The following is a 26,697-nucleotide window of genomic DNA, read 5'->3' on the forward strand; positions in this document are numbered from 1 at the left end:
TGGGGTGTTTGGTCATGCACGGCTCTCACGAGACTGGGACATGGGCTCCCATCCACCAGACTCATCTGTGCCACCCAGTCACCCCAAAACTCTGCAAACGCAGTGCTCTAAAGTCCTAAAAGGCCATGATTTAATGAAAACTTAGGAGAAAACACAAGCTTGCTCCCCCTTTGTGTTCAAAGGGAGGCTTTATGAAACTCTATGTTCCTGCTTTGAACATGGTAAAGCAAAAGAATTTTCAAATTATCAGGGCTGCTTTTCATCCTCCTGGGACTGCACCTTTCACAGTGTCACTGAGACCAAAAACAAACCAAAAAAACCCGAGAGCAGCAAATTACTCCTGCTACTTAGGCTTTTGCTTGAAAATTGTTTTTAGGGACATTTTCTTTGTTCTTATTTTCTTCGGCCCTGAGTGGGGAATAAGTTCATTTTCTTTTCCTTTCACTGAAATTGGAAACTATATCTTACAAAAAAGAAAGAAGTATTCTCTGCCCAGCTCCGCATTGAAAAGAGCCTGTAAAATCCAGCCCTTTTGGTCACAGTGGTTAAGTCAGCATTCCCGCATGGGCTGCGCTGCACCCTCCACCCCCTGGCAGGTGCTGAGCTGAGGCGGGCATCAGGTACACTTGCTGACACACTCCAGCAACTCCATCCGGATGGCAATGCGGACGTGCCAGCCCAGCGGGATGAGCCGGATGAAGCGGGAAATGATGGGGGGCCGCAGCAGGTTCTGGACTGTGGAGGTTCGGTCCGAGTTTCCATAGAAAACCTAAAGAGAGGGAGGAAATCCTATCACCATCACAGAAGAGGAGAGAAAAGGAAGACAGATTCCTGTCTGGAGTTGGCCCCAACTTTTAACTATGGAAAATCTCAGTGCTGAAAGGGCAGAGAATTTGCTGATGTCCCCCAAAATCTAACCTTGAATGATTTTCAGCACCTACATGCTCCAGGCATCAACTTAAATGAATTAAAATTGGGTAACAATTCTTCCTCAGTAACACTAGCTGCTGTTCAAGTGCTCAATACTGTATGTGATTAGTGGCTGCCATAGTGGATACTGCAGATAATAACATTTCCTTCATTGCAGAAAGTTCTACTAGACGGCGCTGATAGAAAATGCTGCTTGATTCTTATCACCAATTTTGTGATTTAATCCTTTGCATTTTGACAAGAATTTTGAAAAGGAGCATATTATACTTAAGAGAGGAATGTTCCCATGTTACAAAGGTAGCCAAAGTGGGGCTCAAGTGAAAACTTGTGAGCTGGCTCTAAAGTTGTGAGCCAAAGCTTAACTGTGTGTGTCTACATTGATACAAATGGCGAGCACTTTTTTTTTTTTTTTGCGGTACGCGGCCTTCTCACTGTTGTGGCCTCTCCCGTTGCGGAGCACAGGCTCCGGACGCGCAGGCTCAGCGGCCATGGCTCACGGGCCCAGCGGCATGTGGGATCTTCCCGGACCAGGGCATGAACCCATGTCCCCTGCATCGGCAGGCGGACTCTCAACCACTGCGCCCCCAGGGAAGCCCTGGCAAGTACTTTTTAGACTTTTTTTGGAAAAAAATGTTTTTAAAAAACAAAAAGACATAAAAACTAGAGAGAAGATTCTCGAAGTGGGAGAGCAGTGCCCAAAATAGAAAAAGGTGTTGCTTCCTGTGTTTTGGGATGTAACAGCAATTACACAGTGGCTGTAACATAAGGTACAATGGATATTTGGCTATATCTTCAAAGAAACTTCTGTGCGCTTTTTCCAGAGTCCTAGTGCTCTGCCCAATGACACTGGAACATTTCATTTCCTTCTGGGATTATCTCCTGAAAAAAATCTGGCTGCCACATTGACCTCATCCATACACAAATCAAGAAGGACCTCAGCTGCCATGATCTTGCCTTTATTTCTTCCCAATAGCAACACCCCACATCCCCTTCTCTAAGCTGTTTGCCCTTGAACCTCTTTAAATCAGGAGCCCAGTGAAGAAGGAGGATGGAACAGGCTCCAGACCTCACAACTGCCGGAGTGGAGCACTTCTTTGCAAAGAACTATCAAGGCCTTCAGAAACACAGGTAGAGCTTGAAAAAGAATTTTCATATCTTTTTGAAAAGCCAACTAATAAGAACAAAAATGAAATAAAATGTCCAAGTATCAAGATGGTTTTTCCTATTGTGTTCAAGCTCCTTGAAATTTCAACCCATGAATGTCTTGCTGTACAAATTGTCATCAAGAGAGTACAGAACCTTCTGATGTTCAGCTGCACATGTCTACTTAACCTGATGAAATGTCCAGATTAGCTGGGGGAAGTCCTCTCAGACAAAAGGGCCGTTAACATTTCCAAACAGCTAGTGAGTTTTTAATTCATTGCAGATAACATTTTATATGTGTGTGTGTGTATATATATATATATATATATATATATATGTATGTAAAATATTGATTATATATTTATATGTGTATATATGTGTATGCATGTATGAATATACATATATGTGTATATATTTATATAAAATATATAAAATCAAAAGCCTACTGTGTTCAGTCTGTGAAGAGCAAGAATTGGGTGGGTCTCAGCCCTCAGAGATTAGTAGGATATAAAGTTGCTCAAAGGTTTAAGCGACTGTTTCTTCTCAGCTGGACTTGTTTTAACCATTTATACAGTTTAGTGGCTAATTTGTTGAGATTGTCGGTCTCAATAGTAAGGAGAGGCCATATCTATATAAAGGGACGAGAACCTAGCCACATCAGTAGTAGATCAAGCCAGACCCATGCAGCAAAGTGTTCAAGGTCCAGTGACTTTGGCAGAATCCAAATGGCCAGTCTTGATTATTCAAGCAACTCTGTGCTGATGTGAGAATTCAAAGACTTCTTTTGCACATATGATGGCACTCATTCGCAAACTGTGCTGGACATGAGGTATACAAGAAAAGACCCCTGCCTCGTCGTCAGAGAGCAGATAGTGTTGTGGGGAGAAAGCACGGATGATTCACCATACCGTGGGGTCAGTGTTCTGACAGAGGGTGGCGACAGGAACACAGGGACGGGTGGGAGGGGTGTCCCAGAGGGGCTGTGTTGAAGTTGGTTTGGGGTAAGCCCGACATACCCGATTGTTTCCGGTCTGGTCCTTATAGTAAATCCAGTTCAGGCTCTCATCGGTCCTGTACTGCACACTGTACTTGGTCATCCACTCGTCGATGTCACAGCGCCCCTGGGTGAGGATCCCCGAAATCACCTTGACCTCCTTCAGATCTATCTGCAACCACTGGCTGCTGTCCTGGAACTTGGAGAGCCATGCGCACCTGCCGCGGACACAGCGAGTCACCAGGAGCCTTTCCCCGTGAGCGCCTCCAAAGAGCTGGGAGGTGCTGTCTTTTGAGGGGATGCCAGCACCTGAAGAGCCCCCACAATGCTCGGGCAGTCTGAGCTGCAATCTGTTAAGCACCCAGAAGCTTGTCTCCAAGAAGTGTCCGGCCTCTGTGATACTTCTATAGTTTCTCCCTGCACCTCCACCGCCCAAGGAAAAATTGTCAGATTCAAATAATTTGTCAAAGAAATGCCTTCAACTGTAGCTGAAATCACCTTTGGCGTGTGGTTGAGCATGTTTTTCTTCAAAACATGCGAATCCATGGTAATCGCACCTTCCAGCCACCTTCCCTTTTCATTAGTCTCTCCTGATGTCCTTTTTCCCTAAGTCTTTTTTTTTTTTTCTTTAATTTCACTCTCTTCATACCTATCTGCATCTCCTTCAGGTGCTGTCATGCACGCCATGGTAGGCACCATGTGCAGAACATGGAACCAACTGGCTCTGCAAGGGCTTTTCACAATTGTAAAGCAAAGCAACCACTGAAGGAACTGATTTATTTTTTAGTTATATCCTCATAAGTTGTGGAAACCTATAGTTTCCCTTTGTGGTGTGTGAGTGTGTGCGCACCTGTGCGCATTAGTAAGCTTCTCGGGGACTCGGCCCTTGGCAGCCTTCTCTTCTAATTCTGGACTTGCTCCTTGGGTGGCTCCTGACTTTTAGGTCCATCTCAGACTTTTTCTAAATTCTAAACCCTGAGAATCAATTGCTAGCTAGACAACTTCTACTGGAGGCCATATAGCATCTCAAATAAAACATGTCCCAAAAGAGCTCCTAATTATCCTCACCCCAACCCCTCATTCCAGTGTTCATCTCTCTGAATTCTACCCCCTTCCTCTGTCACCTCAAACATCTAATCCATCTCTTGGCTCCATCTCCAAATGTTTCTCAAAGTCGTTTACTTCTCTCCATTTCACTGCCACCACTCTAGCCCACGTCACCCTCAGTTCTTGCCTGGACAGCTGCCATAGCTTACTTAACTGGTCTCCTTGGATTCCTCTCCCCACCTCACCCCCCACCCGTATCCCACACCAAACAGCTCTTCCCACAAGAGCCAGAAGATTTTACTTAAAACCTAAATCTGATTGTGATACTCCCCAACTTTAAATCTTCCTCTGATAGAGTCTGCTCATTGTCTCCCAATATCCTCTTCCCATTTCCTTTAGTAATAGAACCCCTAAATTTTCTCTGGGCAAGAGGCCACCCAGCTAAGATCACATTTCCCAGTCTCCTCTGTAGCTGGGTGGGGCAGTCGGACCAGATTCTGATCAATGGGATGTAGGTAGAAGTGGCCAGCAGGATTATGTATGTATCCTTAAAGGAAAAGTATATGCACTCTGCTCTTCTTTTCTCCCTCCTGACTAGAATGTGGATGTGATAGTGGAAGCTAGAGCAGCCGTCTTGGACCCCAAGGTGGAAACTTCATGTTAGGGTGAGAGAACAAGGTGGAAAGAGTCTGGGCCCCTGATACCATCCAGCTGCCATAACAACCCTAGACTGCCTGATCACCTCCAAGTTGATTAAGTCTCCGTATTTTGGGGCTGTTTGTTACAGCAGCACAAACCTGTATTCTAACTAATGCACATTCAGGGTTCTCCCATTATCCCTAAAATAAGGACCACAGTCCTTAACATGACTTATAAGGCCTTGCACCATCTGATTTCTTTCTACTTCTCCAGCCTCATCTCACCTGTGCGCTAACCTCACTGGCTTTCTCTACAGTCCCCATCCATGCACTTGAGGGATCTTCCCAACTCAGGGCCTTTGCACCTGCTGTACCCTGTGCCTCTCTCCCCCTTCCCCCCACCTGGCCAACTGCAGCTCTCAGGTCAAAGATCTTTTCCTTAGAAAGCCTTCCCTGGTGCTTCAAGTGGACCAGATCTTTCTTCTCCTCTGCAGCACTCATCACACTTGGCGGATGGCCGGTTGTGTGACAATGTGCTTAGAGTCCCCCCTCTAAACTGCGTGCTTCTCGAAGGCGAGGAGCTCATTCACCTTGTTCACTGCTGTATCCACTGTCCTTGGCACGTGGAAAGCACTCAGTCAATATTTGTTCAATAAATAAATGCATTCTGTGTCGTTCATTTATTACAGAGACCTACTTTTTCAAATCACATGAAAAAAAAAAATCGCCTGAGCCTCCTGCTCTGCTTACCCAAAGCCTTGACTATTGAGTCGGGCCTTGTTGGCGGTCCAGGAGGCATACCAGCCCACGTACTGCTCCAGGTTGGAGCAGGTGATCTGGTCTGGTGTAACCTCTCCTGACTCGAAACCCAGGGGCTTATGATATGGGCATTCTGGGAAAGGAAAAACAGTGCACATTAAAACACTCATATCGCATGGCAAGACTCAACAAACACGACATGATCGAAATGACAGATCCGACCCTCTCGTTCGCGCTTTGTAAGGTGGAGGATGTTTTCCTTGGTGGCGCCGTTCACAATGGGTAGGACTGGGTCTTCATCCTCTTCACTGCTCTTGCGAGAAGAGAGTGAAGATGAAGTAAAGGGATTGCCAAAGAGACTCACAATATTCATAAAAGCAGAGGGAAGTAGTTCTATGGCAACCTCTTGGTGAGGGGGGGGAGAATTTTGAGAAATACTTCACCTCCTCCACAAACTCAGAGACCTAAAAGCCAAGAGGTTCACAGGAAAATATCATACTTAAATGTCATACTCTTTATTTTCCTCATTAACACGGGTCAGCCATCCCACATGATGACACGAAGGCCCCTAATTGTCCTCAGGTAGCATATGATGCCAATTATAGGAACAAAACCATGGTGAGAGGCGAGAAGGGCAGTTATACATTGAGACTGACTTCCCACTTGTAAATTGCAGTTTTTCACTAGTCTAATGAAAAAAAAGGGTGGGGCGGGAATGAAATGCGTCTGAGTGACTGTTGAATAAGGAACAGTTGAAAGGAGCTGCTTTTTCCAAATAAGAGTAGCCGAAGCTGGTTCTTGTATATTAATTGCTGCTTCTCACGGATTTCCTCTCACTAATTTAGCGTTCAGTTACCTGGTCAGAGACTACCAATTGCCAACCCAGTATCCATTCTTCCCTGCTTTTAGACTAAAGAACCCTAATTTTGTTGGGTGCAGCAACGTAGCCAGCTAAAAAAACAAAACAAAAGAATCTTTCCCAGCCACCTTTGCAGTTAGAAGTGACCACGTGACACAATTTCTAACTCATGAGATAGAAGAGGATGTCTGCTGGGGATTTCCGATCAGATTTTGCTTGCCCCCTCTTTCTTCCTCTTGCCTAGAAGGAAGACCTGATGGTTGGTGCAACTGTAGCCATCCTGCACCCTGGGGGTAAGGCCAAGAGAACTGAAGAGACCTCAGCCCTGATATCTTTAAGCTGCTCCTTACCCCTAGTCTTTTTACTGTGTGAGTCAAAGAAAAACTCCTATTTCAATAAGCCACTATTTAGGGTGTCTCTTATTTATAACCAAACCCAGATTCTAGCTGAATTTCTTTAGAAAACAAATGATAAACTTAGGCAAGTACATTCTCCTAGTTTCCCAGTTGTGAATGATAAACTTCATGTAAGGAAGATCAAACTACTTTCTTTCCATGTATAAATTTGAGTTCAGATTGAAAAGCCAAGTGTATTTACTGGGGCATCATCACCTTCAACAGTAAAATGAGTGCTGAGGTCTTCCTGGCAGATAATTTTCAAAAGTCAGTAAAACTGAATGAGGCATGTAAAAGCTTGAATGCCGTCCTGAGGCTCCAAAATGCCTGCGGGGATAGTCGTGCCCTGTCCCCAGAGGCTGAAGACAGAAGGACAGCTTCAGGCCTCTGGCCAGGGCGGCTTAACTGCCTTTCTGCCCAGTGAACCAAAGAAATAGGGCCAACTCCCACCAGTAACTGCAGCTCAGCGGGGCTGGGGGTGAGGGGACAGCATTTGTAGTTTATCAAGTACCCGAAGCTTGGTGGGGGGGGCGGCCTATTAAAATAATGTCAAGGGAGAGAGAATAGGAGCGCTTTCTGAGCGACTCCATCACGCCTTGTGTGGCCAAATCATCAGGGGGGCTTGTTAAGAATGCAGTTTCCAGGATTCCACCCCCAGAGTGGCCACATTTTTAACAAGCACACTTTGAGAACCTTGGTCTGCCAGGGAAGACGTTGGCTGGAGGATTCAGGGGGCCTGGCGCCCGTGGCCTTGGGGGCTTCTCCACCTCCTCAGCTCCCCTCTGACCTGGAAGACAAGCTCAGCCATGCCACTGGAAGGAGGGACAAGACCCCAGCGTCAGAAAGCTGGGTTTCAGTTGGGCCCTCGGTCGCCACTTACATTCTAACTGTGGATATCTCTAAGGACCCTCCATCCTGAACCTCCCTTTTCTTGCTCCAGGGCCACCAGCTCAGAGGCAAGAAGCAGAGGGGAAAGAAAAGCCATGGCCACCTCTCCCGATTGCTTTATTCTTGGCATTTTGCTCTTTCTCTATTTTCCCCTCACATCTCTTTTGCCGTCTCTTCCCAGTTAGCCCATCTAACAGTTAAGAGTTACACTGAAGGGCCCTGGCCAGCGGCAATGGTCTTGGAGGCCTGTAAGGGCTTGTCCAGACGTGGATCCTGCCCACACTCTCCAGGGGAGGCGATGAGCTCACCATCCCCATGGTTTCAGCCAGTGTCTGAGAGCCAGTGCCCAGCCCCCAGGCCCCAAGCTCCATCCCACCGCCACCTGGATATTCTCTAAGTGAACAGTTTCATCTGGGTGACCCAAAGATGCTTCGCACTCATGTGTCCAAAACTAAGCACCCAAGCCCCAAGCCTGCCCCTGTCCAGTGCTCCCGTCTCAGGCATTGGCGCCTCCAGCTACACAGCTGCTAACCCAGAAAACGCAGTGTTTTGGCCCAAGGCACAGAGCAGAGACTCTGTGATGGGTCTCAGCCTGGGCGTCACCTGGAAAGTTATAGAAGTGCTGGTGTTCAGGCCACACCCCCAGAGATTCTGATGTCATTGGTCTGGGGCATGACCTGGGCATGGGGTAAATCTTCAGGTGATGGTAATGGGCAGCCAAGGTCAAGAACACCTGCTTACAGCCAATTCGACCTAGGATTGGATCCCACTCTCCCTCCGGTGAGTTTAGGCAAGCTGCTCACCCTCTCTGGGTCTCAGTTTCCTCATCTGTGAAATGGGCACAACAGTAGTCCCTGCCTCTATAAAGTTGATTTGGGATTACATGAAGCAGTGTTTGTAGAGTGTAGAGCCTGTAGTGCCTGACCAAAAATAAGCAGCTAGTACTGGTGTAATAGGGTGAATTTATGAGAGTATATTAATGTCTTGAGTTGTGTATGTTTGTTTTTTATGGTGAAGGCTCACCAGGGGAAAAAAATCTAACACCCCTCTACCCCAGTCTGTCTTGCCCCCATCATCCTCCCTACATCACCCTGAGAAGGTCAGCTTCCTATTTCTAAACATTTGGAGTCTCCTTGCATCAGGAAGGAATAAGCTGTTTGCACACGCATGCACGTGATTTGAGAGAGGAGAAGCCTGTTGACAGCCTAGCATCTCTCAGGCTTATGGATTTGGAAGGTCTAGGCCTCAACAGGAATTAGCTGACTGTCCCAGAGGAGGTGGCCAGAGGCTTTGGGCTTTGCCCCTTGCTGGGTGGTGGGGGGCTCGTGGTAGGGGCCTGATCTCAGTGGGGAAATGGTTCCTCTGAGGGGGCTGGACCAGGGATGGGGGGCGGGACCCCTGAACTCTTGACACCCTCAGAGACTTGGGAAGGTCCCAGGACTGAGCTTGGTTCAGAGGGAGAAGGGCCACCAACAAGGTGTCTGCCTTCCCCTGGGGGCTGCCGGCCAGGCAGGGAGCTGCCCTCAGCCTGAGCCTGGGCCCTGTGCCGAGTCAGCCCTTGCAGGCCCCTTGGGGGCAGGGGGGTGGGGTGGGTGGGGAGGTGTAGTCCAAAGGGGAGGGGCAGGATCTTCAACAATCCTCCTGTCTTTAGACTCCACACAGCCCATGATAAAGGGGGACTCAAACCGGAGTTATCTGAAAATTGGAAAAATAGAAAATGTAACATTTCTCCTGCTCTTCGTGCCCTGGAGTGAAGGGCACTCCAGTTACATGATTACTATTTTCCCTGTCTCCTCCTTTCCCCTTCACCTGGGCACCTCTCCTCATCCTTTGGATCTCTGCCCACTTGCCCAGCTCCCCAGGTCTGTCTAGCTCACCATGCTTTCCTGAGCCGAGCAGAATGCCTGCGTGTGCTAGGCACTCAATAGATATTGAGTGGATGGATGAATGGAGGGATAAGCAAACTTCATCACCCCATCTCAGGTGGCCACTGGGGATAAGCAAAGAAAATGGCAGGAACAGGAAGCAGGGAGGTCAGGGAGGAAGTGGGAGTTGACTGGCCCAGAGAACTCCCACTGGCCTAATCAAAAAGAAACTGTCAATTGAGTCTAAACTAGTATCAAGCGACATAAATAATGTTGCTGGAGGAATTAAAGGGATCCTCTTTACACACACAGGATACGTCCTTCCCAAGTTTTCTGCTCAGTGGAGGTTACTGTAAGCTATTAAGCCTGTTTCTACACTCATTTTACTCTTAAGGAAACACCTGCCTCTTCTGAGCGATGATTTGATAATGAGATCGATAAAGACGTAGTCATATGTGCTGTTAATCCAGGCTATGCACACTTAACATACTAGCCTTTCTTATGCAGTAGATCGTTTCTCGATGTGTAGACTTATAAAGGCCAGACATGCTTTTAAACAATATTAACCTAAAGGAACACAAAGAGAGTTCAGGGCCATTTTTGACAAAAGACATGTGAACGTTATTATGCACATGTGTTAGACTTGAACCTATATGATGATGTAGTGGAATACAGAATAATATTTATATTGGAATAGGGTATAAACTTGAATATAATATGGAAATATAAAATCCAGAATATAAGTAAAGCGTTGAGTCATTAGATTTCTTATGCTTTGATACGTTCCCTGCCGTATTTCCCCCTCTCAGAGTGACGAGGTAATCTTGGCTCAACTGTGGAAAAGACAGACCTTTTAATATAATAGTGTTAAGCTGATTAGGAGGCCATGATGCACCTAGCTGGTCACCTTCTGTTCTGTGGGTAGGGCCCCCTGGCAGTAACAGCCAGTGTGCACCTGCGAGCATCTCCTGACAGCTCTGAGTGACCCTCCTGTCCTGTGCTTTCTAGGGCCTTCTTCCGTCCTAAGGCGGACTCTGGTGGAAGCGCTGAATCTCAGGATCCAGCAAGACCAAGGAGCGTTCGTGACGTTCCAATGAGGATCTGAGGCACTGACAGGCAAGTAAATTCTGGAGGGTTGTGGCTAGTCCTGCTGCCCTGAATCATCTCTTTCGTGGAAAAACAAATGAACGTTAATGAATCAACCATTTAACACTAAGGCTGCATTTTTTTCCTTCCTGGGAATATCTGTGTTGTTAAAACAAAACAAAAATGAAAACCCCAGTGGGGAGAGGAGAACACTTAAGCTAAAAGAATTTCTGATTTCAGAACTTCAGGTTCATGGCAACTGTGTAGGGGAGAGAGCCTGGGCAGCCCAGGTCATCTTTCACGCTCCTCAGACACACAGCCCTCCTCAGCTGCACAGTTGATCAGGTCAATGAAACCAATCCGTATAAATAATCTCTTTTCAATTTCTTCTCAGGAAGAGCTTCCGTGGACTGGAATTCCAGTACGTCTCATGTCTCTAGTGAAGAGAACATTTGTTTCCAGTAAATGGTAAACTCCTCCAGGGTAGAGACAATGGTTCATTTTTGTCTCCCTATCGGCGCATAATAGGCACATGATGACAGAGGGTGGAATTGAATTCTAAATGGATTATTAAGGAGGGTGCCTCAGTCTTGACCGGGCAGATCACCCCAGCACAGAATGGCTGCGGGAGCTCACGCCGTGGAGCTCAGTGGGGCGTCCCTCCCGTGGGAGAAGCCCGCTGAACTCATCAGCACTTACTGCTTTTCCTCACTACTGCGCCTCACTGTTCCCTTCCAGAAGGCTTAATTCAGAAACCAATTCCTACCCCTTTCGTATATAGGAAAACAGGCAGTAAAAGCCTTTGTGGACGCCCCCCTCCCCCACATTTGCTATTTTAATGCAAATTTAATGAAATAATGCAGAGAAGCTCACCCGCTACACACAAACCTCTCTCCTGGAGCTATTATTAGGTGATTATGTAAAGTGAATGACGTGCCGCCGCATGGCACCATCATAACCCTGGAAAGGGGGGGGCAAGGACAGTTTCAGCAAAAGAGGTTCCAAGCTGTGGTAAATACTGAGCGTGGCAAATGTGTGATAGGCCGCCCGGGCCTCTGAAAGTCAGAGTGTGACCTCTTAGAAGGCAGGGAGAAAAGGAGCTGCAGTGTGCCAGGTCCGGGACAAGATGCTTTAATGCCTCATGCATTTTATTCCTCGTAGCAGCTCCTTACGGCAGGGTCCGTTTTTATAAATAACGTTTTATTAGAGCACAACCATGCTCACGCATGTACATTCAGTCCGTGGCTGCCTTCCATTTGAGGTGTTGAGGCCCTGTGGCCCACAGAGCCACAAAGATTTACCGCCAGGTCCTTTACAGGCAAAGTTTGCTGGCCCCTGCCTTAGAGGAAGTCATTCATATTAGTCAGGAGAGGCTGTTTATGCCGCGGAACGAATTGTCACAGAAATTTCAGAGGCTTCACACAACAAAGGTTGATTTTTCACTCAGGTGGTTCATTGTGGGTCAGCAGGAAGTTCTGCTCCACTTAACCTCCCCGGCCCCCAGACTAAAGGAGAAGCCACTTTCTCAAGCAGGGAAATGGACCTCATTTCAGAGGAGACACGGCTCCCATCGGCTGGAGCTGCTCCTGGCTGGGAAGGGGCTGAGAGTGTGGGGAGGCACGTGGTTGTTTGGTGAGCAATGAATATCCGGCCACAGTAGTACCGCCTCCATTTGACAGAAAAAGGCCAAAGTGGGGGTCCCAGAGTTAAAAAACAGTGCAGCCAAGATTCCAACTCTGGTATTTCTGGCTCAAAAGCCTGTGCTCTTCTCAAAATTGCTGCCTATCATTAGTTTATTTTCGATAAATTCCGTTAGTCTCTTTCATTGAAAGTTAGGTCCCATCTTGCCATCTCACCAGGGCCAAGTAGAGATCCAGGAAACTGTTCTGAACAATGACATCAGTGCAGTTTGTTGGAGCAGTGGCCATTGAGATTTGAAGTTCAAAGGCCAACTGGAGAAAACCCAGAACGTGGCATTCAGGGGGTTTAATTCATCAGGGTTGAAAGAAAGAGGAGAAACAGGGTGTTCCCAAGGATACCCCAAGGATCTGGTGCCCCAAGGAGAGGGGACACTCACCCGGTATGCAGTCTAACGGGATGGAGCCTGCCGACCACAGGGCATTGGCACCTCCTTGGCAATCGCACTTGCACGCTTTGTGGTACCAGGGATCCTCACCCTCATCCTGCGGGAAGCCAGAGGGGCAGGAGCTTCAGAAAAGTCACAGTCAAAGGCAACTGTGGTCAGCACCACTGGAAAAGCTCGCATTCAAAAACCTTACTCATTCATTTCCTATTGTCTGTGGCGGCTGTCACACTACAGCAGCACAACTGAATTATAAATCCAGTTTAACCCACACAGTTGCCCTCATCTTTGAGTCTAGATAAATGTTTGCCACCTTGGGTGACCAGCTAAAAAATCTCACAGACAAACCCACGTAGAGAGCCATGTCCACCCCATTATATTTATCTTCAGGGGCTCGAGGAGCCCCAGTCCGAGGTCAGGCGCCTTACATCTCCTGGAGGTCCCTTCTGGGGATACAATTTTAAAAGGGACTGGATTCAAGATTCCGCCATCTGATTTAAGACCTGGTTTACTTGCATTCACTCATTAAAAAAACCAGTCTTGGAGCTTGTCCAGATAAAACGTGCTATTGCCACCACCAGGAAAAAAAAAAAAACCCTTTAAAAATACATTTAAAAAAAAGTGATAATCCTATACATTGTTTTGGCTAGGAAAAATCTTCAAAAATAGTAACCATATGAATTCCAGCCTTCTTACTGTAACATACCTCAGTAGACGATAATCCCAGTGTGGCTGAGCAAAAGGACATGAAAGGAAACATCAAGTTAAAAAAAGAAAGAAAAATTCAACAAGTGATTCATTACATGGAAAAGTGAAATGATCACAGTCACATAAAAGTTAACAAAGCCCCTTCTGGAAGAAGTCAAAGTAAGTAAATACGTGCCAGGAGAAACATCCACAGATGCTGAGGAAGTAGGGAAGTGACACATTCAGGTGATTTAAAATTAGGACATTGTTAAAAAAATTTTTTTTAATTTTTTTTAAGTTTGTCTGTTATCTACAGGAAATATCAAACCACAATCAAAGTGTAAATACCATATAAATGATGTGGAAAAATTGAAAATGTGTAAAATTTAACCTAAGACTAACATTTAACCTATCTTCATAGAAGTATGAATAAATAGAATAAATAAATAAATAAATAAATAAATAGAATGCACTGTCCATTGTGGTAGTCACTAGTCCCATGTGGCTATTTGAATTTAAATTCATTAAATTAATAAAATTAAAAATTCAGTTCCTCAGTCACACCAGCCACATTTCAAGTGTTCGCTGGCCACATGTGGCTAGTGGCTCCTGTACTGGACAGCACAGATACAGAACATTTTCATCACTGTGCAAGTTTCCATTAGACAGCACTGGTTTAACACACCAAGTTCCATTTCCCATTTTCGACAGAACAAATGCCTTTACTTCTTTTCTGATTATAAAAGCAGCACATACCTGTTATAAAAATCTCAAACAAAACCTGAGTGTAGGCAGTAGATATAAAAGTCCCTCCTTAACCACTTTGCTATCTAAATATTGAATCTGATGCCCACCAAAAACCTTCAGATTGTTTTAAAGAGTTAAAGGAATGGTCTCATCCTTTTCATTAGAATTATAAAGCTATTTTTTCAAATTGTGTCTTTCTTTAAATAATATGTATCCATTTCACATACCACTTTCGCGTGTCCACTGTGAGCCTGGCCCTGCACCAGGGCCTGGGCCTTCTGAAATGGAAGCCTCACTCTCTGACCACCGGATGACACACATGGTGAGTCCTCCGCTGGGTTATGCATAGGCTGTAAGGGGAGTCAAGGGGGCATATCTTTTCGCCTGGGCGGATTCAGGGCCCTCTCTCAACTGTGGTCAGCAAACTGCTGTCTCTCCTGGTCCCTTGTCCACTGATGATTCGTTCCTAGAGACTCCTTGGTTCACCTGCTATGGGCAGAATTGACCGTCTCAGGTAACAATGTAGACTAGGGAGCATCGTCTTGGTAGGAGGCCAAGCCCTGTGCTGGCAAAGGAAGTGACCAATGACTTCTTTTTGTTTGTTTGTTTATAATTTTTATTGGAGTATAGTTGATTTACAATGTTGTGTTATTTTCAGGTGTACAGCAAAATGAATCTGTTATACATATATCCACTCTTTTTTAGATTATTTTCCCATATAGGCCACTGCACAGTATTGAGTAGAGTTCCCTGGGCTATACAGTAGATCCTTATTAGTTATCTATTTTATATATAATAGTGTGTATGTGTCAATCCCTATCTTCCAATTTGTCCCTCCCCCACTCTAACCCCCCCACCCCCCGCCGTCGACTTCTTACTTTCGCATCCAATGGACTCTTACCAATGCTAACCTTACATCTTCATGCTGCAGTGTTGGGTGCTGTCAGTTCCTCCCATCTTCCTTTATCTTCCATCATACTACTCACCTGCTTCTCCCACCACTCGAAATAATCCTTCTTAATCTCTCTCAAGAGCTCGGCTTCCCCTACTCCCAACCCCAAGATCCAGACATGTGCATTGAATGGCTTATTGGATAGCTCCCCGTAGATGTCTCTCACTATCTAAAACTGGACCCAGCCAAGTGCTGGCCAGGTCATGAAGAAACCTGAACTCTCATATGTTGCTGGTGGGGGTATAAGTTGGTTTAACCTATTTTTAAAACTCTTTGGTAATTTATACAAAGGCTGGACATATATGTGCCCTATGACCCAGCAATTCCACTCCTAAGTATTTACCCACTAGAAGTGCATACATATGTTCTCCAACAAAGAAAAACATGTACTAGATTATTTGTAACAACAGTATTGTAAAAACTGCAAACTGGAAACACTCATATGTCCATCACGAGTAGAATGGATACGAGTGGTAGATTTACACAGTGGAACACTATACTGGAATGAAAATGGATGACCTACAACTCCATGCCACAATATGGCCACGTCTCACAAACAATGCTGAGTGGAAAGTCAGATGATAAAGTGGACATACTACATGAATCCATTTAAACTGTACACAAGCAGGCAGAAGTCATCTATGCCGCTAGACATTAGGGTCGTGGTCACACTTGGGGTGGGGAGTGGCAATGAGGAAGCCCAGGGAGGGTGTCTGGGGAGCCGGCAAAGTTCTGTTACTTGATCTGAGTGCTGGTTACTTGGGTGTGTTTAGTGGTAGAAATTCATTGAGCTGTACACTTACTTGTATTCTTCTGGATGTATGTTATACTTCAGCAAAAAAAAAATTTTAAACACTGAACTCATTCCATCCTTCCTCATATTGTTCTCCTTTCTCTATTTTTTTTTTTTTTTTTTTTGGTATGCGGACCTCTCACTGTTGTGGCCTCTCCCGTTGCGGGGCACAGGCTCCGGACGCGTAGGCTCAGCGGCCGTGGCTCACGGGCCCAGCCGTTACGCGGCATGTGGGATCTTCCCGGACTGCGTCACGAACCCGTGTCCCCTGCATCAGCAGGCGGACTCTCAACCACTGTGCCACCAGGGAAGCCCCTCTTTTCTCTATTTCTTAGCCTACTGATGGCTCCACCATCCACCTACTACCCCATCCAGAAACCTGGGACTCCTCCTAGTCACTTCTTTTTCCTAAACCCCCACATCCAGTGTCTACCGGGAGCCATCTTTCCTCTCCACCCCCACTACCACTTCCTCTCTCCTCTGGATATTCTCCTTGCTAAAGAGAGACCTTGCCTCATCCATCCTCCATACTGCCAATGCCTGACTGTGTCACTTTCTTGCTCCAGACCCTTTGTTGGGTCCCCATTACCATGGCCCCAGTTTCACCTCTGACATTTATTAGTTATATGACTGCATCTCTCTATTTCCTCATCTCTAAAATGGGTATAATAATAATGTGTCCTTCAAGGGGTTGCCGTGATGTATCTCCTGGCTACCTCTCCAAATTTATTTTTTGCACTCTCTATTACTTATAATTCATCAAATGTGCCAGGCTGTTTCATGCCTGTATGCCTTTGTGCATATGATTTCTTGGCCTCAAATGCCTTCCCCTCCCAACTTTTCTGCCTACTTATCCCCTTCCCTATGAAGAGGACTTTTTCTGTCCCTCATGTAGAACTCACCGCTTGCTCTGGCCTTCGTATCCTATTTCTTTCTTATCCACAGGTTTATCTAAGCACCCGTGAAATTAGAGAAATTGATATAAAAGATAGCTGATAATGACTGGTCCCAAAGCATTCATTCATTAATTTTCTTTGAGCATCTGCTATATTCCAGGCCTAGCTTTAGGTGCTGGGGAAATACCAGTAAACAAAACAGAAAAAAACACCTGCCCTCCTAGAACTTAAGAGTCTAATGTGGCGGGGGGGTGAGGGGGTAGTGAATGTATAAATAAAATATATAATATGTAAAATAATGATGACTGCTATGGAGAAAAATAAAGCAGGGAGGTGGAGGGACAGGGAGTGGTACTTTGGGGCTTAGGGAAGGTTTCACTGAGAAGGTGATATTGGAGCAAAGACCTGAAGGAAGTGACATACCTGTGGACAGAGCCTTCTGGGCAGACACAATAGCATGTAAAGACCCCCGGGGTAGGCCGGTGCTTGGCGTGTCATCTAGGGGAGAGATGATGGTGGCTTGGCCCTGGGGTGGTGGCAGTGGAAGTGATGAGAAGTGGCTGGATTCTGACTGTCTTTGGAAGGTAGTGCCAACAGGATTTGCTGACAGATGACGTGGGTGTGAAATAAAAAGAGGTTCAGGGCCTGAGTGCCTGGGAGGATAGAGCTACCATTTACTAGGGGAGGAGAAGATTCCAGGGGAAGCAGGGATTTAGGGGGGATGGGGTAGAGATGTTCCGTTTGAGAGACCTACAGGACACCCAAGTGTTGAGGTTGAATGGTCAGCTGGGTAGAAGCTACTAGAGCTCAGGGGAAAGGCCAGTTAATGTGTACATGAACCCATAGTGTCAGTCCCACAGCTGCTCCCCAAGAACTGCAAAGTAGATGAGCAATTGGCATCTAGATGGTTTAAGGGCTGTTAATGCAGAAGGCACTCGGCTCTGCCCCATCTTCCAGAGAAGCTGGGATGGCAGAAAAGCAGAAAGGCTTTGTCAGCTGTGCCAAGACTCTCTTTTGGGGGGACCAGAGGTGAGGTGTGTGGGTCACTGACAGAGCGGCCTTACTAACCAGATCAAATTGGCCCACAGGACGTGCCCCGGCACCGAAGAAGGTCTGTGCAGTTGCAAACTGAGCAAGCCCAGAGTTCACATGAGGCCCCTCTAATTGCCACGGCGCTCAGGGCCTTTGCATTACCTGGGTCCATGGGTGGGCCCCCAGAGGGGCTCCAACTTGTGCAGAAACAAAGCAGAAGGCCAAAAGGAAAGGGCGGGGAGGTTTCTACCTGTGGAGAGGAAGAGACCCAAGAGGGAGACCTGGTTTCAGAACCACCACCTGTGCTCAATCAGATTTCTGGCGTTGTTTCCCCTCCCGGACTCCTCTCCCCAGAAAGCGTTTGTCTGTAGGCAGCCTGGGGTTGTGAGGCACCAGATCTCATGGAAATGAGCAGAGAGAGAAGGAACAACAAGCCTTTTACAGGAAAAGTTGTCACCAAGGGAGCAGCAATGTGGCTGCTGTCATCCCTGAAATGATTTAATCACCCCAAAGCTGGCGAACAAAAGCAAAAATCGTGTTGACGACAACGTCTTATGCTACCAGAAAAATAACACTGTTGGGATGAGCAAAAGAAAACAGGTCAGCCTTTAAAGGAAAAAGGGCAAGATTTCGATTACATGGTTGTCTATTTTTCTCCTCACTCAGATCATCTTCGCGATTCCTCCAGGTTACAGGTTTCCACCAGAGGGTCTGCGATGTCTGCCACTCACCAGCCTTAGATTTATGCAATAGGGGACGATTCTGCCCTTTTGCTCAAAGGGCTACTCCATAGGGAAATGCTTGTTACTGCAGCCAGAAAATTCAAGCATGCCTATATCTCGAAATGTACCTTGCAAGGCCAGAAAGCAAAGTGCGCATCAGACACACTTAGGGAAGACTATTTCAGTCTGTTTGCTTGGCTGTCACTAAATACAGAGTTTTCCTTCCCATGGAAACAGGTGAAGCCGAGGAGAAAAGCATAAAATTATGAGTGATAGAAACTGTCTATAACTACCTTCCAATCTATTTGAGAAACAAGAATAAGACACAGGAGAAAAACAGCAGGCTGCATTAATGTCCCTCTGGCAAAGAAGAAAGAAGGAAATTGCTTCTGGTGTGAAAGTGTTACTCTTTTAGGTGACAGGCATATTCATGGGTGAATCTGTTATCTGTACGTGCTTCAACACAGGTGAATGTCAAAAATATATGCTAGGGACTTCCCTGGTGGCGCATGCCAATGCAGGGGACATGGGTTTGATCCCTGGTCCGGGAAGATCCCACATGCCGCGGAGCAGCTAAGCCCGTGCGCCACAACTACTGAGCCTGCGCTCTAGAGCCTGTGCTCCGCAACAAGAGAGGCCACCACAATGAGAAGTCTGCGCACCGCAACGAAGAGTCGTTCCTGCTCGCCACAACTAGAAAGCTCGTGCACAGCAACGAAGACCCAATGCAGCCATAAATAAATAAATAAATAAACTTATTTTTAAAAATATGCTAAGTGAAAGACAAAAGACCATATGTTGTATGATTCTGCTTAAATGAAATGTCCAGAAAAGGCAAATCTATACGAGACAAAGTAGATCAGTGGTTGACAGTGGCTGAGGGGAGGGGGAAGTGAGGAGTGAGTACTTAATGTCTACTGGTTTCTTTGGGGGATGATGAACATGTTCTAAAATTACATTGTGTGCTCCTCAAATCTGTAAATACACTAAAAACCATTGAATTACACCCTTTAAATGGGTGAATTTAGTGGTATGTAAATTACATCTCAGTAAAGCTACTTTGAAAAAAAATCTGCTATCCCTGATGCTTGACACACCTGCAAGGAAGGACACACACTCACCTGTAAGATGAGGCTTGGTGATTTTTTTTTTTTTTTTTGGCTTGTTTTTATATAATAGCCATGACCAAGCAGTGGAGCAATATACTTCAGTAAGGTGGGTGTTTTAAAAATCATCATCGGTATGTAATCTAAAATGTACAATGCAACATAAATAGAAGCCTGCCTCAGTTAAGAGACAGAGGTAGTGCTTTACGATGATGATTTGTGTATTCCCAATGACCCTTCACCCAACGCATAAGTGGAGTCAATCCATTTACCTTATTTCACTGTAGTAAGGATCCACTGCTGCCGTGGAACAGAAACAGCAAAGAGTAAGTTAGACAAAGAACCTTTGTCTTCAGGTTCCCAGTTGTGCAGCACACATCTTTCCCCTGTGCATTGGCCTTATTTCTCTATCTGGATTGTAAACTGATTAAGTGCAGCAGTTGTATTCTGCCTTTTTTCTCTGCCTCCTGGCGTATCCCTCTAGCTCAGGGTAGAGCACACCTAGGTTGCCAAGCCAGATTTTGGTGTGGCTGCTTTCCTTTGATGCCCGTGAGGGTGGAGGGCCTGGGTTAGGTGGGTAAGAGAATTTAAGTGTTTCAAGCCTACCTGCTGGACCACATTCCATTCCACCAGGACAGATGGGATTCTCTGTTCTTCGTGGAAATTTCTGGAGCTCCCCAGAAGCCATGCACAAAGATTGATAAGCTATAGAACAGGAAAGAGTGCTGTGCACTGTTCCTCCTGACAGCGTGTCTTTTATTACTGTTATCCCCTGACTGCGCGGGTATAATTGAAAAGTGGCCTGATAACCTTTTCTAGGGCTTATTCCCATTTAGGGGTAACAGAACAAAGATTTTAGAGTTGGCACAGCGAAAACAAGAATCTGCCAGGTGTATCAAGTTCTTACACAGCATTTGGCCTATCATAGCAGGAACTCAGAAATGGATTCTTGAACTGACATCAATGGATTCTTGAATGAATCAATGGATGAATGAATCTCAATGCCAATCACAAATAAGAGGAGTCTGAGGGTGAGCCCTGTGGATGTCTGAGAACCAAGGGTATTGGGATCTAAGCCTTGAAAGGTTCTGTTTAGATTTTCTTGGTGAGGAAGCGGCACGGAGTAAAGGAAAAACAACAACCCCCCCCCCCGCCCTACTTAGAAATATGTCTTGGGGGTTTGCTAAATAACCTTGGGGTTATATTTTTACAGGTCTTTCCAAATATTGAGAAATGTGACTAACACAAGTTTTGAGATTGGGTAATCATGAAAGTGAGTATTCTACCAATAAAATATAATGAGAGAGTAGAGAAGAGAATGATTTAAACAAGGGCTTCTGACTCTGTGTGAGTTTTGTCATGTCTGTCTACCAGGTCATTGGCAGAGCGGAGAGGTCTCCTCCTTCCTGCCCTCCTTATTTATTTCCTGTAACGCACATAGATACACAGTGACCACAAAGAACAATTTCTAATGTCTGAGTTGATGGGTCCTTAAGAGTTGAGAGAGGCATGGAAGAGCATGATTTCAAAGATTGACAGAGAATTTAAAAGTTGAATTGGATGACATTTTAGAGATTTGCCTTCAATTTCTCCGTAATTGAGCATTTCACTCCCGCCAGGGCTATATTTAGAAATTTTAAAATGATTGAGTATATTGAGTCTTTGGGGATTCCTGACTCTCAGTTGGATTATGCTTTCTATTAGTGTCCAGTTGTATTCGGCGTGCTATGTTAATCCATATTTAAACTAGGGTGACCTTACATCCTGATTTGCCTGGGACAGTCCTGGTTCACACCTGTTGTCCCAGCAAAATTATTAATAGCATCCTCCACCACTCTCAGTAGTGTCCTGGTTTGGAAGACTAAATTCTATAGTCACTCTAACTTTGACTCCCCAAAACTTTCAAGAATACACCACACTTTCTTATGAATTGTTGCAATTTATAGCTATTTCATACGATTTTTGAGACCCTTCCTTCTTTCTGTCCCATTTTAAGCATCCTTTGAACTTTAGAAGGCTCCTCACGGAACCAGAAAGCCAGCGGTGAGACAAAGAGGACTGCATCACACAAAGACAACTGTTGTTCATTAATAACACATTAATTAATTAGCATGCTTTGCTAATTGATAATATTTTAATTATTCTGGTTGCATTTCTATTAATCAGCTGTATGATTAAGTCAGTTGTATTATTAGGTATTTAATGAGTGCTAATGGTTTGATAGCACATACCTTCAGAGCCAAAGAGAAGTAAAAGCAAGAAGCCTTCTATCTTGCGTGGCATTCTCCCCTTGTCCTTAGCTGCTGCTCTTCCTTATCAAAGTAGAGAGCTTTCCTAGGAACAGCAGCTTAACTTGAGCACTGGCCTCATTAAGCATCTTATTTCATTTACTTCTTAGGGCTTTGGCCAAGCCCCGCTAAGTTAACCCACATAGTTACCTGCCTCAATAAGAAGTCTCAGAGGAGAAGCTAACGTCAACTGACGTCAGTTTAGCAAAGGAAGGTATTGGCTTTATTCTATCTTTAAATGTAAGGGAAGCACTGGAGGAAAATAGAAACTAGAATCAGAAGACCCAGGTCTTAATCCTTTCTCTGCCATCGTCTTCTAGGGGGTGACCTTGAGCAATTTCCTGCCAAACAAACACTAACATTCTCCAATTCTATGAAAATGACATGGATTCCCCCTCTCAGAAAGCAAGCTGGCATCATGTTTACACCTATTCACTCAGGAAAATCCTAAATTGGGAGGGGGCGGTCAGTTACACGCAAAGATTTAGATTGCTGTGTTATTTATAATAAGACAAAATTGGAAACAATCTACATAGGGGATTCAGGACAGCAGGCAGGGTTAAGAGCACAGATTCCCAAGCCAGACTGGATGCAAATCCCGGCTCAAACCAGTTGTTATGTAGCCTTGGGAAAGTCACTTAAGGTCTCTGTGCCTCAGTTTTCTCATCTGTATGATGGTGATAATAATGCCTATTTCATAGAGTTAGTTTGAGGCTTAAGTGGGATGATATACATAAAAAATACTTAGAATAGTGTTTAACATAATTAGCTATTATTATTACTATACAGCCAATAACAATAAAGTTGATGGGGTGGGGAGGGGAGTTGTTTAATGGATACAGAGCTTCAGTTTTCCAAGGTAAGAAAGTTCTGGAGATCTTTTTCACAACAGTGTGACTTTACTTAGCATTTCGGAAATATACACTTAAAAACGGTTAAGAAGGTTTAAAAACAAAGTTAATGAAGTGATTGTAATAAAAAGGACAATCATGTGTTATAATCCTGAGTTAGAAAAGGATACAAATTTACCCACTGTATGAACAAAACTATGTGGAAACACTCAAAGAAAAATACTGAGTTTCCCCTTCCCTTTTTTTTCCGTATACATATATATTGCAACACATCCATTGTCTTAGAAAGTAACCATTTTTTGTGTGTCTGGTGAGAAAATTTAAGATCCACTCTCTTAGCAAATTTCAAGTATACAATATTGTTAACTGTAATCACCATGCTGTACATTAATCCGCTTCCCTCTTTAGTTCTTGGCCACCACTTTAGTTCTTGACCTTTTTCACCTCAATCCCCCAGGGTCCCAGAGACCTTTACTTCACTCCTGTTGTCAAAGATGAAAAAGGTCAATATTGAAAAGATAATAACCCCCCAAAGCGAAGCTGTAATGAACTAATACAGAGGAACAAAAAGGAACTAAAGTTTACTCATTCAATCAGCATTTTGGGGGTGTCCACAAGCCTGACGCTTATTCTATACTATGTATGGATTCTTCATTAAACAGACGAAGGTCTCTTTAACAAACCCTACTGCAGTACTAGAAAGAAAAGAACTATTGTTTGCTCTGTATTTTAGAGTTTACTGAAAAAATTAAACCTTTAATAATAATAAACCTTTAATAATTTAACTGCAGTCAAAGCACCGCTGTACTGTCATAGTTTAGTTGGAGGCTTTGGAGGGCCGGCCTGCCCTGCTTTGTAAGGAAGGGGCCGTGCTGGGTGATCTTGGTTCCCACGAGCGCCGGATTTCCCGAGGTCGCCCCGGAGCACCGAAGGAGAGGTCGGGGTAGGGCCCTGGCGGGGCGGGGTCGCCCTCGGGACTACAACACGGCCAGGCCCCCACTTATGCTGTTTCCTAGGTCGGGCGAGGGCGGCAGGGATGGGAGGAGTGGCTATCTGTCATTACGCTTCTGCGATAAAAACATTCCAAAAAGTAGACGGATAAAGATTAAAAAAAAAAATTAATGGGAGAAAGAAAAGCACTTCTTTTCTTTAAAGAGCGAAAAATCGACCGTGCCAGTTTGGTTCCACTGGGGCTCGAACCCAGGACCTTCTGCGTGTAAAGCAGACGTGATAACCACTACACTATGGAACCCCTTTGCAACACCCTTTTATCATTAGTTTATTCATAGTGTCACATGAGAACCGGCTCCTCGGTTGAAACCCCGCCCATCCGCCGTAACTCCGCCCCCCCCGTGGCCCCGCGCCGCCTGTGAGATTTGGTGTTCGCGGCCAGGTGGCGGGCTCCGGCTCCGGCGTCTGGGTAGTTCGTCCTTCCACCCCGCAGGCCTCGTCGCCCCTGCGACCACGGGGAGGCCGGGGCGAGGGGTTACCCTCCTGGCCAGAGCGCCGCCCCGCTAGTCACCCTTCCCCAAACTTTCCCGCAGCCCGGGCGTCGGCGAGGTCGGCCCGGTGGGCGGAAGGGGACAGTACCCGGGGCGCGGCCCCTTTTGACAGCTCCCCTCAGCCTGAGGAACCCGCACTTCCCCACTTTCCCCCGGGCACACTGAGCCGCTTCCGGCAGCACTGGAAGCCTTGAGTCCGGAGCAGGGCGCACAGGAGCACCACAAGGAGCCGAAGATTCAGGCAGCACGGGGCTGGAGGGGAGGGCTGGGGGCTCATTTTTATATTGGCCTTTATTTTGCCAGGGTTGGAAAAGGCAGCTGGTCACTGTGCCTCTTCCCCGAGGATACAGGCTCTTAATGCTCCCCTGACCTTTTCCACAACATTCTTCCCCTTCCGGAAGCCCCGGAGGGGCTAAAAATTACAGGGCTTTTGTTTGATCTTATTTGTCTGGGGTAGGGGAGGGATGAGGAGGCCGGTATAAACAGGCCGTCTCTTTGGCTGGCGCGGGGAGGGGGAAGCAGGACCGGCCACAAGATTTGAGGGGCCCAATGCAAAATGAAAATATCAGGTTCCTTGATCATTAGTTATTGACAATTCCACAACCATGACAGCGGAGCATTAAACGCAGCGCGGGCCCGTGAGAGTGCAGCCCATGAGCCTGCCCCTGTGCTTCCAGGACTGTGGTCCCGATAAGGTGCTGGGACCCTCCATTACGAAGGCCGCCTGTATGGTATCGTTTTTTGGTTTCCATTGTCGGTGCCGTTTGCCCTCCCCAGTGCTTCTGGATGGATCTTCGTCACCATCCTGGGATTGCTCGCCATCCTCAAGCTTGAAAACGCACTTGAAACCATTTGGGTGGGTCGGGGGCGGCTCTTTCAGTGGTGAGTTGGAGTGGCTGAAGGCTGCAGCTGTCCTTTTCCCAGGCGTCTGACTTTGAGGCTGGCAGAATGATGGAGAAGTGATACTGATTGTATGAAAGCAACCCCTTCAGCCAACTCCTGTCTTCCTGGGAAGGCCCCTGGGAGAAACAGGTGGGTGGAAGGTGCGCTAATCTGGGGGTGGTGGTCAGGATTCTAGCGCTGCCTTGGCTACTCACTAGCTGTGTACTCTTGAACATCAGTTCACTTTCCAAGCCTCTGTATCCCCCTTTGTGAAATGCATGGGCTGGACTAGACACCCCCTTTTCCCTCTGGGTCTAAATGTTCTCTCTACTTTCCGGGTTGGGAAAATGGAGGCACTTATCTATCATGTAAATTTTTCCACAGAAATAGAGGCAGGCTGGCTTAGGTTCTTTAGTACCAGGTTTCCTATATCCTAGTTAGCTCCCTGTAATGTTCATCATGGACCCCTTCCAGAATGCCTTTTTGTTGATACGTTTCGAGAGGCCTCTTGAACACTTGACGCTTAGGTTGTGAGCCATGAGATGACCATGAGTGGACAGCCACTAGCCAGAGGATGAATTCATGAAAACTCCATGTTTCCTGCTAGTCAGTGAGCCATAATGACTCCCATGATGCCCATTGATCAGTATATTTAACCCGTTGCCAAACCCATGTCAGTTCAAAACGAGGCTGTCAAGAATTGGGCCTAAAATTACACTCACTAGTCGTGTTTTGGTTTGTCTCTAGGGAATACTTTGCCCTTCCTCGAGCTTTCTGTCTGCCCTTGCTATAAGGGTGGGTTCGCCACGTGCAAGCTTTGGCCAGGTTCCCACACAAAGAAAAGAGGCTGGTACACCTCTGATGCACACAACACAGGATTCTGCCTTTAGCAAAAAGGAGGGAGACTTCTGTTCCACTCCTCTGCTGCCTTCAAGTTGTATTCACAATCTCTGTTGCTAGTAAAGTGCAATATGGTTTACAAAGCACTTTCACATACATTCCTATGAGGTAGCCATGGTAAGTATTACTATCTCCATTTTCCAGCTGAAGAAGTTGAAGCCGAAGAGTTCGAATGTCTTGCCGAGACCATTCTGCTGGTGAGTGGCAGGGCTGGGCTCATACTCAGTTTTCTGATATCTAAGTGATTTGGGGAGGCCCGCGTTCATAGAGGCTACATGTTGTTCCCATAAGAGTGCCATTGGTGTCTTATAATATTTTGTATGCATGCCAGTGAGGAAGTGGATACCTTTTTTGTCTTTTGTAATTTTTAAATGAAATCCCTAAAAGCCAGAAGTAAGAGCCTGTCGTGAACCGCTGTTGATGACTTTCACCTTGATACCACCAGCATCATGGCTTGTGCTGCAGCTGGCCACAGTTTCCCCTGGCACTTTAGTCTGTTCGGTCAGATTTGTGAGGCCTGTGACCCCCGGGTCTGCCCATAATCATCTGAACAACTACCAGAGAAATAAACGAACTAGCAAATAAAGACTAGAAGTCACTTCAAACTTTTTGAGTCCTCTGATCTCTCAGGTGTTTAGTGTGACTTCCCCAG

The 26,697-nt window shown here is 46.0% G+C and overlaps 1 protein-coding gene and 1 non-coding gene across 2 annotated transcripts; both read right to left on the reverse strand.

The window, feature by feature from the left end:
• Positions 1 to 616: 616 nt before the first annotated feature.
• RS1 (retinoschisin 1) lies at positions 617 to 21,905 on the reverse strand. The gene is made up of 6 exons (XM_032620330.1): positions 21,854 to 21,905; positions 13,394 to 13,419; positions 12,682 to 12,787; positions 5,503 to 5,644; positions 3,090 to 3,285; positions 617 to 769 (listed from the first exon to the last, which is right to left on the reverse strand). Exons 1-6 carry the CDS (start codon positions 21,903 to 21,905, stop codon positions 617 to 619), a joined length of 675 nt encoding a protein of 224 aa, XP_032476221.1.
• Positions 21,906 to 23,940: 2,035 nt separating this feature from the next.
• Positions 23,941 to 24,013, reverse strand: TRNAV-UAC. The gene has a single exon. It is a non-coding gene; the product is annotated as a tRNA-Val (tRNA).
• Positions 24,014 to 26,697: the final 2,684 nt, after the last annotated feature.

This window comes from Phocoena sinus, chromosome X (genome assembly GCF_008692025.1).
Source record: "Phocoena sinus isolate mPhoSin1 chromosome X, mPhoSin1.pri, whole genome shotgun sequence".
NCBI lineage: Eukaryota > Metazoa > Chordata > Mammalia > Artiodactyla > Phocoenidae > Phocoena > Phocoena sinus.

Excerpts from the sequence above, each read along its gene's own strand:
- RS1 (XM_032620330.1), bottom strand. The coding sequence starts at position 21,905 with ATGCCACGCAAGATAGAAGGCTTCTTGCTTTTACTTCTCTTTGGCTCT. Across the intron at positions 13,420-21,853 it reads ACTTCTCTTTGGCTCTGAAG|CCACACTGGGATTATCGTCT; the intron begins GTATGTGCTATC and ends CCTTTTGCTCAG. Across the intron at positions 3,286-5,502 it reads CTCAATAGTCAAGGCTTTGG|GTGCGCATGGCTCTCCAAGT; the intron begins GTAAGCAGAGCA and ends TGTCCGCGGCAG.